Consider the following 14,297-nt stretch of genomic DNA (forward strand, 5'->3'; position numbering starts at 1 on the left):
GCTGAAACTATTTGGAATTCCACAAATTCCTCAAGTGCAAAAATTCTTCAGTGCAAACCCCAGAACATTCAGTAACTGCAAACTGCCCTTTACCCACAGTATTTTCTGAACTGTTCTGATATAAGGTCTGATATATGACTTCCTACTCAAAGAGGAAAAAAAACACCTTACCATAATATAAAGATGTAAACTAATGTCTCAAATAAATTTGAGAGAACAAAGAAAACATACATCAGTAGGTTTAAAATTTTTTATTGTGCTGCCAAGAGCCAAATTACAAGAAACCGCCTTACAGTTAAAAAAGTAAACAAGCAATCTGCTGAACCGCAGTGCACTCCGAGTGCCACATATGCATCTATTTTTCAGAAAATTATATCTGCATTTCTCTTACAAGAGCACAACAGGAACCAAAGTAAAAGAGTGTAATGGATACAGCACATAGGATAAATCATATCTTTAAAATAATAATAATAAAATAATAATAATAAAAAACATTTTACACCATGTCCTATATCCTGCTAATATTTTCAGAATATGGCCTTGATTGTAAAACAAAAGCAAGCATTTACAATTTCTGGATAAAGATTGCTTACTCTTATGCAAGGAATGGATGTCTTGTCTTGACAAAATCTTTGTAGTAACTGGACAGAAACATCTCTGTTTCAATATCAGATTGAGTATAAAACACTGGGGAGACTACATTTTTTCTTATTGGTGGTTGGAAACTGAAGTTATATAAGCAGAAAAAATGTTGACCCTTAATGATACACCTATTTTTTTCTTTGATGCAAACAGCTAGAACACCTTTTTGATATTCTAAAACAAAAAAATTGTTAATCTTCAGATTAATAAATTAGGTCATTATAATAATAAATTAGTTTTTTTTTTTTTCAGTTTTAAAGTTCAGCAACCTCTGACCAAGTATTTACAACAATACTTGAGAGTTCCTTTACAAAAAATACATTTTCTTTTCACATTAAGCATACTGGGTATCTGTGTCTCTTATGACAAGCATTTGTAAAAGAAAAAAGGCAATGCACAAATGGGTAATTAGTATAAAAGTGCCAAGACCTGTTTGGAAAGTTAACATTGTATTATACAGTCAGAGTTATAAATGAGGCAAGCTACAACAAAATTCCAGCTTAATGTGGACAATATTCCAGTAGTTGTTTCAAACAATTGTTTGAAAAAAAAAAAAAAAAGAAAAGAAAAAATAAAATAAAATAAAATAAAAGAAAGGAGGAAAAAAAAAAAAGAAAATCCAGGAGCTGATGGTGTTATTCTATGGAGCTGATTAGTGCTGCATGTATATTGTCATCAGTGTCTCTAGCCAATGCATTCATTAAAAAGCCTTTTTAAGGCTAAGCAGGAAAAGAAAAATAAGAAACACCCTGAAATGTAGCAAGTAGCAAGAGCAACGCTTACTGCTATAATCGTGCACGTACTGTACACACGCAAACACAAGAGTGCACACACACACACGCGCACACAAACACTTTCAAATCAAATCAAACTGTAGGTAGAATGAGATGCTCTTTTCTTGTCTTTTCTAAACTCACAAGCGATTAAGCACTGATATGGAATGCCTGTTTATCTGTTTCTGCTCTGGGTAAAATCTCTCTCAGATAAAAATACATTCAACAAGAAAAAAAATAGAAAAAATATATACTGTATACATAGTATTTTATATATACAGTATATATATGTATAGTGCATATACACATGCATGTATATATACGTAGGTATACCTACATGCATTTGTATATACATATATATACACAAACATACAAATACTTTTTGTTGTTTTTAGCATAATTATATTTACATAAATATTCCTATAATGCTAAAGTTTAAAGAAGCATGATCTCCTTTTTTTTCTGAGCTTCAAAAAAGGTGCTTGAGTAATATACAATTAAAATTAAGCAGCTTCCTAGCATGGAAGTAGTTTCTAAATCTGCATACCAGTAAATAAGAACATCAACAGGAAAAAAAAAAAAACAACAACCTTAAAACAGTCTCTTTTTTACTCTCTTTTAAGCAAGAGCTTTGTCCAACAAAAATATTTTTCCTTCTCCTGTATGAACAACCAGAGATTGATATAAAATAACAAAACAAAACCACAACAGACAAAACAAACAAACAAAAGCCCCTGGAACTGCATGGTGTTCTTGACTTTTCCTTCCTTCCTTCAATACTGCTGTCAAAAGATCCAGTGCTCATATCAGGAATTACTTAGGCCTCAGTCATTTGCTAACTCTGCCAAAGTCTGGCTAATCTAGCCAATCAGCTTTGAAGAAAACAAAACAAAAACAAAAAGCAGCACAAGGTATAATTTTATACATCCTTAATAAGCCCACCCTTTATTTTCTGCTATAACCTTTTCCTTGCTATTTCATTAACTACTGCAGCTTCTCATCATATAGAAAAATATTTGCAGCTACACCACACTTGTGATGTGACAGATTCTGTTCTATGAGTATATTATTGTAGCAACAGCTGGAAAACAAAACAAAACAAAACAAAAACCATCAGACCTTTTCATATTTTTTTCACCTCGGGTTAGGATTTGCTGCAAAGATGCAATTTCAGAGCAACAAGAAAAGCCACTATCCTGCTGCTCGGCAGTATTCTTTATTCATTTTCTCCTCCAGCCAAGCATGACCAGCTTTTCTTCTCTGAAGCTTCCTTTTACTTTATTGCCTACCCCTAACCCCTGATTCCCCCTCCCAAAAAACCTCTATAGCTATGTTACAAGCAAATACACCTTAACAAGTTTTAAAACTTTGGTTCTAAGAAAACACTTGGTCAGTTATCTCAAGGAAAAGTGGGAATGCTTTTTCTGGCACATTGCAGGAGTCAGAGCTCATCCGAGTAAGGTCTTAGAGCTGTACATGTAGTCACAAATCCAATACAATCCACTAAGCAAGTGCACAATTCTAGTTTTATTTTAATAGCAGACTTAGTCTCTCTCTCTCTTTCTTAAATCCTTGGAAAGGGTGCAATTCTTCAAACTGTTTGATAGAAATTATCTGCCTGTAGGTTGTTCTGTTTTTGCATGCTGTAAAATCCACTGTATCTTGAATCTGGGTCTGCAATTCTTAGCATCCTCTGAGAACTGTCCACCTGGACCATGGTACCTTTCTTGCAGTCCACATATACCAGTTGATTGTTTAGGCAGGAAGGCTGTTAAAACAGAAAGGGAACACTGAATCAGTCAAAATACGTTTGCATTCGACCCATAACTAACAAATGTTTGTGGTACAAGTCTATAAACACAAAGGGAAATCAAATTGGCGATGAAAACCTGGACTTTTGCTAAGCTTGGTAAAGGTTTATGCCAAGCACAATAATATCCCAACACACTCTTACAAATCACCATTTTTCATCTACTCAGTGAAGTTCTGGTATTCTCACATGGACTGGTTAAACCATTATCTATTAGTCTACCAACACACAAGGGCTTCAGTTTGTTGCCCTGGATGTGCAGGAGGTTGTTTCCAAGATCTTTATTGCTGATCATTTTCAAGAATGTTTTGTTCCATGTTACAAATCCACTAAGATAACAGGAGAGTTTTTTTAATATATTTTTTTATTTTTTTTATTCATGCAGTTGAAGTCAGATAGTCTCCCATGTTAAACGTGAGATTGTGATACCTCAAGGGGCAATTCTATGGAAACCAGTTGACTTACAGGTGAGAAAACAGTTTACAACAAAAGCAGGAATAAAAAAACAAAATGAGGCCTCATTTTTACAATGTGAAAGGGATATTTTATGTGAAATGAAGAAGCAGTAGACAAGATCTCCCATTTCTAGGCTAAATTTGAGAATGTGTAGCAGAAATGCAAAATCTCTGATAACTGTGGAAAAACCTGTCATTCTTGATAGAAAAGACTGGACTTCAGCAGTATTTTCTCTTAAACAATGTACTTGTCTTCAAGTGTATCTTATGCATCATCCTTTAAAGACCACTTCTTAAGCTCTTCAATACAAATTACTCAATCCTGTAAACTATCTTTGTATCTATATGTTTACTTTTAGATTAACATCAAATGTCAATTTATCTTCCTTTTTTTTTTTTTTTTCTTTCTGTTTTCTTAGCATATTTAAACATCTACATGCTTCAAAACTTCTTTCCTACAGTCATCACAGAGAAAGCAGAAAGAAAATCTGATGACAACAGAGTCAACTGTGGAAGAGAACATGCAGCTACATGGGCACAATGCAGAATGCTCCCCTCTGAAGAAAGGTAGCTTCAATCCAAAAAGTCCTAGGGACCACTGTCTGTGGGAATATATTTGCTCAAAAAATTATTTTATTCCATTAGCATCTTTTTTTTTTTTTTAATTTCCCCACAGAAAGTATTTTTAAAAGTTTCTCTCAGTGTCATTCCAGTCAAGCGAATCAGTTATTTTATTCACATGCTGAGGTAACAAGTGGAAGTTGAAAAATCGGCCAAAATGTAGAATTACTGATTATAGTTCCTCAGTTAATAAGTTGTGATTTTCCCTTCAGCTTCACTTTGTCACATAACACACTTGGGTGGAGAGCAGCCTTTCTGAGAATAAATCCATTAGTGTTAGAAATGAATTTTTAAATGGATTCCTTAAGAAATTCAGAAACTAGCATCATTTACTTGTCTTGAAAGACTGGAAATGGAATAAAGTTGCTTTTTCATGCTTTCTGTTTAACTAAAATTGAATTCAACTTTATGTTCTGACTGTATTTGCCATCTTTTTGAAAACGATTTTCTTTAAGAATGTTCCTCAGCAGCAAAAGAAGAATATGGACAATTCATTTTTAGAAGTACTGTATTATTCTTCTACCTGAAACTGAAGAAAAGATGCTTTCATAAAAGACACTTCTCTCAAATGTGTTCTAAATGAGAAATAGTAATATATTAGATGTATGGACAAAGCCTGTCTGATTAGAACTATGAAGTGTGATAGAGATAAACTGTGGAACAGCTATAAAGGGAATTTGAATATGGATTGAGGGCTTTGTCTGCTGATGGAGCTACTACTCAAAACAAAACAATACAATGCTTTTTTCACTGTTCATTTCCAAGCTTCCTGCTTCTTCCCTTTTTTAGTTTATACTTTCAGAACACTTAGTAGCTAGTTGTCTCCCAAGATCTCTTCAAATATTAATCCCAGAACCTTATAATGCAGGTATTAGAAAATGTGATAAACACTACTATACAATACCTGATGTTGGACAAAAACTAAACTTTTATCCACTTTAAAAGCAAAATATTCTCTCAAGAGACTGCAGATGAGAATTGTATGCATTTATATATACACACAAACAGAAGGTTTTTTTTATTATTATTTTTTGGGGGTGAACTTTATTTCTATGTAATGACCATTCCTTACTGTGTGGTGCAACAAATTACTGCTTTTCATTTGACAGTGAAAATAATCCTTTAGGAGACTAAAGAAATACTAACAGTTTGATGGGTACAGAATGGTTTCAGGCATAAGTTAAAAATAATTTAAGAGAGTGATGTGAACTCAATTGCATCTCAGACAATATAGGAGTTAATCTTGTTTTTCAGAAAGGTGAGAACCTGGAAATAGGCATAAACACGGCACCTTTGTTGGAGCTTTGTAGCAGGACACTGGAATCCACTGCTTTTTCTGATTGACAAGCAGAAGGACAATGATCAGTAACAGCGCTATCGTGATTGGAATTGTCACCAAGGTAACAGAGCTGACTGATGCATCTTCACTGGGGTGCGGTCCGCTTCCACTTCTGTACTCTCCCTGGAGATGATTCATGTCTGCAAGGCAAACGTGAGCATTTGTTAGTAATGGTAAATGGGACATGACCATTAAGAAGAATATAATTATAAAAGTCCCAGTCACAAATCTTATCATTCACATAAATTTTGACTTTTTCTCCTGAAATGTCACTTTATTTGGAACAACTGAATTTGGAACAACTGAAAGCTAGTGTAGTGACTACATTAGCCAGGAAAGAGCCATCAAAAAGAGAGAAAACTGGATGAAATCTAAAGGAAAAATAATAAGCAACTCTGACTTAGTTGCATTCACTTCATCTTATCTGATCACAACTGAATTTCCATTCATACAAAAATCAGGCTGTGTTTCTATGCTGTTGAAAACCTGAAAGACTTACAATGAAAGTCTTTTTCTTTACTTCTTTCCTTTTTTTTTTTTTTTTTTAAGACAGTGGTAAGACAGTGCAAATATGTATGTTCATTTGTTGAGAACGTATCAAAATACTTGCACCCCTCAGCCTGTGAAAACAGATCACTGGCAGTCTACTAGACTCTATTTTTTCATGTAATTGTAAAGCATTCCCATGTAGTTTTTAGTGTGTGTTTACGAGTTCTCAGCCAGGATAGATGCAAACCAGCTACCAATGCCAATGAGAAATGAAAATGTTGCCAAGTCTAACCTTTCTCCTAGCCACCAAACAGTAGTATGCTATGAGATGATCCTTGGCTATAGTTAAATAAATACAAGTTTTGGTATTGCTTCAATTAGAGTTAAAAAAGACTGTGACATAGAGTGTTTTCCCCTACCCTAGAATAATGATTTCAATATAGTTTTCAACAAGATATGGTTTCACATCATTAAGTAACATTATTAGTTGTGCCATTATACCTAAAGTGTTTTTTTTTCCCCATTCATTTTTCTGTGATATATATTAACTTGTGGTACATTTTCCTGTTTTTATTTTTCAATACAAGGATGTCATATGGACCAAATTAAGGTTTATCAACTCCAATGGCATGGTAACAGCCTGCTTCCCACTTTTTGTATCAAAAAAGACACTGCAGAATCACTCCTCATTCCTCGTTTTATCATATCCTTAATTTTATAGAACTCCATCACACCAACACAGATGTCTTTTCCAAGCTGAAGATGCAATGATAATGAGATCAAATTGCATAAATACAGTTCAGTAGACTGACTCATCTGAACTCAAAACAAATTAATGTAACAGTTACTGCACTAAGGAGTATTCTGTCTTTTTCAAAGCATTACACAGATGGTACCAGAACTGAAAAAGTGAGTGTGTTAAAACATGGGGAAAAAACACAGAATTGAGTTAGCCCTGTTTAACTTAGATCTTACCTCTGTGAATGTGGATGATGTCATTTTCACTTGGTGTTGGCCAGTTTGGTACTTCTACTTCAATGTCTCCTCGATGATTTGTCTTCTCAATGGGGATGTTAGTAGGTTCGGGTACATACATCTCTGTGAAATGAGATAAATGTCTTTCATAGGCTTCATAACTTTCTAGTGCTGCTCTTAATTCAGAAGATATGCCTGGCCATCTGCTTTGTCCTATGAATCTTTTCATTTGGTTTAGAATTTTCACTACAACTATGGGATTTTGTTTTTATTTTGATTTGATGTAATATCGTGATTTTGTGTTACAAATTTTACTCTGTGTCATCCTGTATACAGGATACATGCCTGCTGCCACAATCATTATCCAAATGTGAATGGAGTGACATAGTCCTATAGACAAATCTTTGCTTTTGAAAATACAATTTCAAAATATATAATTAATCACAGCCTTACTTCTTTTGTGGTACTAAACAGCAAAAATGCTACATCTTCCAGCTGATATGTAACTGACAATTGCTGGCTTCTTCATTTTCCTTTTTTATTTTTTTTCCCATTATCCCCAAAGCAGAAGAATTCCAAGAGTTGCTACTGCTGAACCTCCCCAAGTGTCCTGCCAGCAGTAGCTACCAGAGGACTTAAGGGCAAACACCTGCAGAAATATGTCAGGGCTAGCATTAAAAAGCAGTTGCAATTCTTATGTCCCCTGTGTCAACAGCTAAGAAAATTTCATATTACATATACACCAAGGTAAAGTGGTAAATTAGCAATGTAATATTTGAAAAGTAATGAGAGACTTAGAAGGGACAGAAATGTTAATCACCGACAGAATTTGAAGAGGTGTAAAAATATTAATTTTCCTACAAACCAACAGAGAGCAGGGTCAAACAACTAATTTTTGAGTCCGCAGTTCTTAAAATAAGTAAAATTCAAACTCTACATTTGCACAATATACCTATCTGTTATTCACTTTCCCTGAAGTCTAAATGCTTGTAGTCTCCTTTACGCCATTCAGTATGGGCTGATGTTCAAAAACCAATAAAAAACCTGATTATTAGTGCTGGAAAGCAGCATTACAATAATCTGGGTGGTCACATCACATTACCTGGACACATGGGACAGCAGCTTCCCTCCACGTTGATGGGTTCAGCACAAGGGAGGGGTGGGCAGCTGACAGTGGAGCAGAGTGTCTGACCCTGCAGGCAGTAGCAGTGTGTGCAGCTGTCGATGTCCCAGCGTTCTTCATCTGCGTATGTTTTTCCATTGAAGTGGCAGACCACTTTCTTCGGTACTGTATCTTCTGTTGAAAGAAAACAGAGCTGTGTGATGATGTGGTGATGGCCAATTGCACACAGATCTGATCTTTTTTCCAAATACAAAAGCGAAGCAATAGCTATGAAGAAATCCTAGCTAATATTAAAAGATCCTCTCTACATCTTTCAACAAAGATTTTTCAGAAGCAGTGTGATTTCTGCTTCTTTATCGAGTACATAATTAGCCCAAGCTGTTGCTTCTCATTTTCCTCATGCAAAAGGCTAGAAGATGAATGATTGGGATATGATGATATCAAAAGTGCTGTGAAAATTAAGAGAAACTTTTTTGTTGTTTTTTGATTAAGACTCCCAGCTCCTACTCTTCCTTTTCTTTTCCTAGTAAATCCTAGGAAACAACAACAACCACCAAACAAACAATCCCCTACCTACAGTTCTAATTAACAAGACAGACAAATTCAGTCTGGAATGCCTGAAGAAAAGACTCAGCAGGATGCTGAAGAGGATGAAGCAACTCTCAGGTGACATAAGTAGAAGAGTTCAGACTACCTATTATGATAAAACAGACATTAAGGCTATTCTCTGTAACCGCATCAATGGAAAACCCCAAGAAAAGGGCAATAATTGCACCCACTATGTTTTCTCATGGTTAGTATTATGTAAATTGGTAGGGTCTTAACCCTAAAAAGTGAGGTTCCAGAACACCTTTTCCAATAATTGCTATAAAAATAACAACTTCTCAGATAGATTTTGACACATTGTGTAATGGGGACCTGGATGTGATAAAGCAAGTAGGTCTTGGAGGATTCATTTTCTGCCTAAGCATTCAATACACGTCATTTTAATGCTGCATCCTGTGCAAGCCTTTCAGGTGATCTACAGTGCATCTTCTGTTTCACTGAGAAGACAATCATGAACTGCTTAGCCTAGGATATATATATATATATTTGCTGCTACAGTATTTTATACATTATCAGAAAACCACAAATGACAACAACAAAGCAAAGAAAAAACAAACTAAACACCCACAATACACAGCAGAACCTCTAAAAGCCAAACAGCACCTCATTTTCATCTTAGCTTCTGTTTTTTTTCTGCTAGAGGCAGAAATTATGATGAAGAAATATGATGATGATACTGAATTTGCAGATAAAGCAGATACATGAACCAAAGCAGAACCAAATCACAAAATAACTTATTAAGCTGTCAGAGAAGTGCTGGTTTAACATTCACACAGATTGTCTATATGAATAGGTCAGTGAGAATTACCTCCCAGATATAAATATACAGCCTTATTAAATATTTTGGCCATCATTACAGACTTTAATTAGTGACAGCATAAAAGACTGACATCATCCACAACAAGGTTAGCAGTCAGCAGACCAGTGTCACAGATCTGGACACAGTAAATACAAATGCAAAAGTAGACAAGCAAGAATACTCCTGAGAAAATACTAATGAAAGTACCCAAAAATCTTAAATGTTCCAGAGGGCCTTGGTATGGGCATCCCGTAGGTTAGAATGTAGGCTGGGGAGAGGGCAGGAGCACAGCCTGAGCAGTCCTCTACTTTCTACTGTGTATGAAGAACTAAAGCTGAGCCCTGCCTGTGTACCCTGGGCTGACTTGCTCCCAGAAGCATTTACCTTGCCCTGCTCAGGACAGCTTCTTCAAGTCAGCAGCCTGGTTGGCTGGAAAAGGCCTCTAAGTTGTTCAGTTTTTTGTAAGTTTATAAAGAATGCATGACAATTTAAATTTTTTTTTTTTTTTTTTTTTTTTTTAGAAAAATGAACAAAGATAAACTCAGAGCAACAGTATTGCATCTGTGAACCTTGAAAGGAAAGTCCTTTAATTCCTAAGAAAGTATTATCCTGTGCATGCTCCTGCTTGGTGTCTACCTCTATGAGAGAATAAACACAGGATTTATCAAGAACAATGGAAACAAAGGAGAAATACAGTGAGAAACCCCCATACAAAAATGCAGTTCAAAATAGCTCTACCTGTCGTTTCTCAAATTTCCTCTAACTTCACCAGGAAATCAAACACAGCTGGTAAACACACAGTCAGTGCTGTTTTCTGAAGACTAATCTTCTCTTTAATCAAACAGATACCCCTTTATCCTTTCTAAAGTAGGTTATCTTTCCAAATTAATCTTCCTTTGCACAAGAAAGAAGAATGTTGAACATACAGGATGAATTTGAGGATTCAGAAAAACAAAAAAGCATCCAAGGCCTGCAAGATTTTAAATTTAAATCTGTAGTAACTAGTTTGACAGAAACAAGATCTGGATCCTGAAAGAAGAACAAAACACAGTGCTAAAGCCCAACATCAATTTGAAATTCCAAAAAATGAAGGCCTGTTACTACAGTTTGCTTACTAAATACTTGATCAGCTACTAATGAAAAGAGAAAGGAAGAATCTCTACCAAGAAGTGCTTCACAGTTCTCAAGAAATGAAGAGCAGAACAGGGAGAAACAGTAATAAGGCTCATGTTCTGACTACTGGTTTCACTGCCACGCACTTGTATATACTCTATACCTTTCTACATTAAAACATAATCTGGATTAAAATGATCTTTATGGTTGCAAGGTCTATCACTGGAAGGAAAGCCTGCAGGGAGACAGTTGTCAAAGGAAATTTAAATCCTCCCCTTTTGCATGCAAACTACGATGAGAAAGTTGGAATAGGGTAACATAATCCTTTCTCCTGAAAATGTCCTCATCAGGAATCCAAGCAGGGTTGCAGTTCAACTAAAATGTTGATACTTCCCATCTTTTCCAAGCATTTCTCTGATGGCAGTCCTTGCATATGCTAGAGAATTGTATCAGCTATCGTTAAAGATATTTTTTTTCTGCAGCAAATTAAAGATTTTGAGAGCTGTATCAATGGTACATATCTGAAAGAACTTCACCACCTTTCTGACACCTTTCTGATGAAGAACTGTATTGTTTATAGATGGCCAAGTTGGGTCACATGTTCCATTAACAATACTCACAGCCTATTAGTTTTAAAATATGCTTTTAAACTCAAATATTATCCACTTTTTCCACCCACATTGCTCTCAGAAATGTAGGCTATGGTAAATTCTGAATGCATTCCAACAATGCTACAAAAACTTAATTTCCTTAAGTTCATTACAGAATTCTTCTCTATCGGCACCTTCCATTCTACAGCCACTGTACTTACTGCAAAAACAGTTAAAAGCCATCTGTAAATAAATACTCTTACTCAAAATACAATGGAAAAGTAATCAGTAATTTCAAATTATGCTAGTTTAAAAAATGTCTGGCTATCTTCACTATCTACAGCATCTACCATTTACTTCAACTTCTAATTCAAAACCAGTGCCCGGCCCCTATATTTTTTACACATTTTTAGTATTTCAAAATCTTATTTCCCTTTTTTTTCTTAAATATTTGATTTTGCCTCTACTATAACTCTTTAATAACACAGAGAAAAAAACAAGACATTCAATTTCGATGCTTTATTAACACTTCTGCATTCTGTGAAATTTCATAATGCTTCAGCTTATCATCTTCTGCAGTTATAATTAATCTTTTATTAATGTTATTGAATATCTTGTATAACATATATGTTATCTGGCAGATATTCCTTTAAATTAAATATTTTTTGTGTAATGTTTTCATGCAGTAAGGTAGATTACCAACTAATTTTTCACGTGGATGTCCTCTTGTTTGTATGCAAATTACTTTTTAATCTTCCTGCACTTGCACCTCTAAACTGCAAGTAATGATCCTCAGAGCTCTCTATGTAGATTTTATACTCTTCAGTTCAAAAGAAGGCACAAATAGCATTTCCCCAAAATAGGCAAAATTTCTATTCAGAAATAAATCTTATTTCTTATTCCTAAAAAGTGAACAGCAAGTTATCAACTATTTTTATTTGCTCACCAATACAATAAGGACAACACTGTCCCTTTCTCAAAACTGGTCTCTCACAGGATACTGGTGGGCAAGACTCAGAGTAGCATCTAATCACACCATCCATGCAAATGCAGCTAGTGCAGACATTGGGCTTCCAGGACTCAGCTGTCAAAAAAATATCTCCTTCGTCATTTTTGCAGTAACTGGGCATGCTCTCATTGCTTGATGAAGAGGGTTGAAGAGGCTCATCTGTAAATATAAACAGATAAAGTTATTTAACTTACAGTAGCTAACTTCTCTGATATTTCTTCTACATAGTGTTCAATCTCCGCATGCATGCCTCTGTGCTTGATAAGGATTTTATCAGGTCTAGAATAAAGTTGATGTAGACCTTTATTGAGTTTACTCAAAAAAAAAAAAAAAAGAAAAGAAAAAGGCAAAGTTATCAATCATATCAGGATTGGCCTCTCAGAAAGGAACTTTAAGTGTTCTAAAACAGATGGCATACAGGAATTCACCTTAATTTTATTAAATTTTAAATCTAAAACTTGAATCCCAGATGTGCCACGTCAGTTCGAGGCCTTGAAAGATGCAAAGTCAAAAACTGTTATGCTGCTGTCACCTTTATCAGACATATAGGAGCTGATTATAAGCTGTGGAGAAACAGATAGAGCTCGACCAGGCTTCATCTTGATGCCAATGGGTTTGCTTTAATACTCATGCACTCACATGGGGGGATATTTCTCCAATTAAGCTGTATTTTAACAGACATTATAGATCAAGAAATGCGACTGTAGGTGCAGAGAACATGTAAGAAAGAAGAAAAAAAGATTCATCATGGTTCTCAATCTAGCTATGAAAGATAGGAGACTAAGATTCTCATGCAGCCAGTGAAGAAAGATCAACTTCTCCAAACTATATTTTGAAGTTAAACAAAATGAATATTCACCATTAATAATAAGAAAAAAAAATAGAAGTCAGGAGAACTGGCTGAATTTTTCACTGAAAACACATAATCAGGAAAAAATGATCTCCCAACCCAATAAAAACCGTGAGGAAGAAATGGCAAAATCTAACTTTTAAATTTAAAATTAGATGTTTAGATTTTGTTTTAAGACAAATACTTTCTCAGCAAGTTCACATACAGATCCTGGGTTTGCACTACATTTCCACTGCAATAAGCTCCCTCATTTGCTATGTAAAATAGGAATTCACATTTCTTTATAATTGTATCTCTTTCCTCAGGAAAGTGCAAATCCTGTTACCTTCTCGACACTGTGAGGCAGTCTACTGCTGGGCTGGAATGCTTTGATATTAGCCTTCAAGTCACTCTCAGATCACATCAGGTGAAGATAAAAGCAAATAGAACTTCTGTGACCAAATCCCACATATCCAACCCTTACATTATTAGATTGTCCTCACAGATGATGTCCGAACTTCAGCAACATGAGTCCCCTAACATATTAGGTAACTCTTGCACACAGTCAAATTTTGCAGCTGAAATGGAGACTGCAGGCTTGCACTCCAAAATTCTAAAGACACGACAACACAGCTGCATACAACAACCATGTGTACATGGAAACATTTAATATTCATATAATAAATTCTAAGATCAAGAAAAGACTCTGATGAAAGCTGGTCGATAGTACATACCTGGGCACTGAGGACAGCAGGAGTCCTGTGTGCGGGTGGGGTTTTGACACAGGAGAGGAGGACAGACTTCAGTCTCACACAGGACTCGCCCACTGTGGCATGTACATTGTGTGCAAGAATCAATATTCCACGTCTCTCCTTCTACAAAGTATTCCCCACCAGGAGCATGACAGATTGAAGGACTGGTGAGCTCTGGCTTCTGCACAATTATTTCATCTGGAAAAAACAGAATTGGAAGATAAGCAAAAACAACCATGACTCCAATGATTTAAAAATATATTTATTTATTACCTTTATTTATTTCTGTTATTATTGAAAATACTAGGATTAACAGAACTGGCTATGAATACGTTCTTACTGAAGCTCTTTTGACTTACAGAAAATGTAAAA

At 35.2% G+C, this 14,297-nt stretch overlaps 1 protein-coding gene across 1 annotated transcript in view; it reads right to left on the reverse strand.

Annotated features, from left to right (window-relative positions):
* Positions 1 to 236: 236 nt before the first annotated feature.
* CRIM1 (cysteine rich transmembrane BMP regulator 1) overlaps positions 237 to 14,297 on the reverse strand; it is a 180,443-nt gene continuing 166,382 nt past the window's right edge. Inside the window, exons 12-17 of the mRNA XM_035320216.1 lie at positions 13,908 to 14,123; positions 12,282 to 12,503; positions 8,207 to 8,401; positions 7,105 to 7,227; positions 5,593 to 5,780; positions 237 to 3,183 (exon numbers count right to left, since the gene is read on the reverse strand). Coding sequence (XP_035176107.1) covers positions 3,007 to 3,183; positions 5,593 to 5,780; positions 7,105 to 7,227; positions 8,207 to 8,401; positions 12,282 to 12,503; positions 13,908 to 14,123 — 1,121 coding nt within the window. The 3' untranslated portion in view covers positions 237 to 3,006. The remainder of the gene's footprint in view (positions 3,184 to 5,592; positions 5,781 to 7,104; positions 7,228 to 8,206; positions 8,402 to 12,281; positions 12,504 to 13,907; positions 14,124 to 14,297) is intronic.

Source organism: Oxyura jamaicensis, chromosome 3, assembly GCF_011077185.1.
Source record: "Oxyura jamaicensis isolate SHBP4307 breed ruddy duck chromosome 3, BPBGC_Ojam_1.0, whole genome shotgun sequence".
Classification (NCBI taxonomy): domain Eukaryota; kingdom Metazoa; phylum Chordata; class Aves; order Anseriformes; family Anatidae; genus Oxyura; species Oxyura jamaicensis.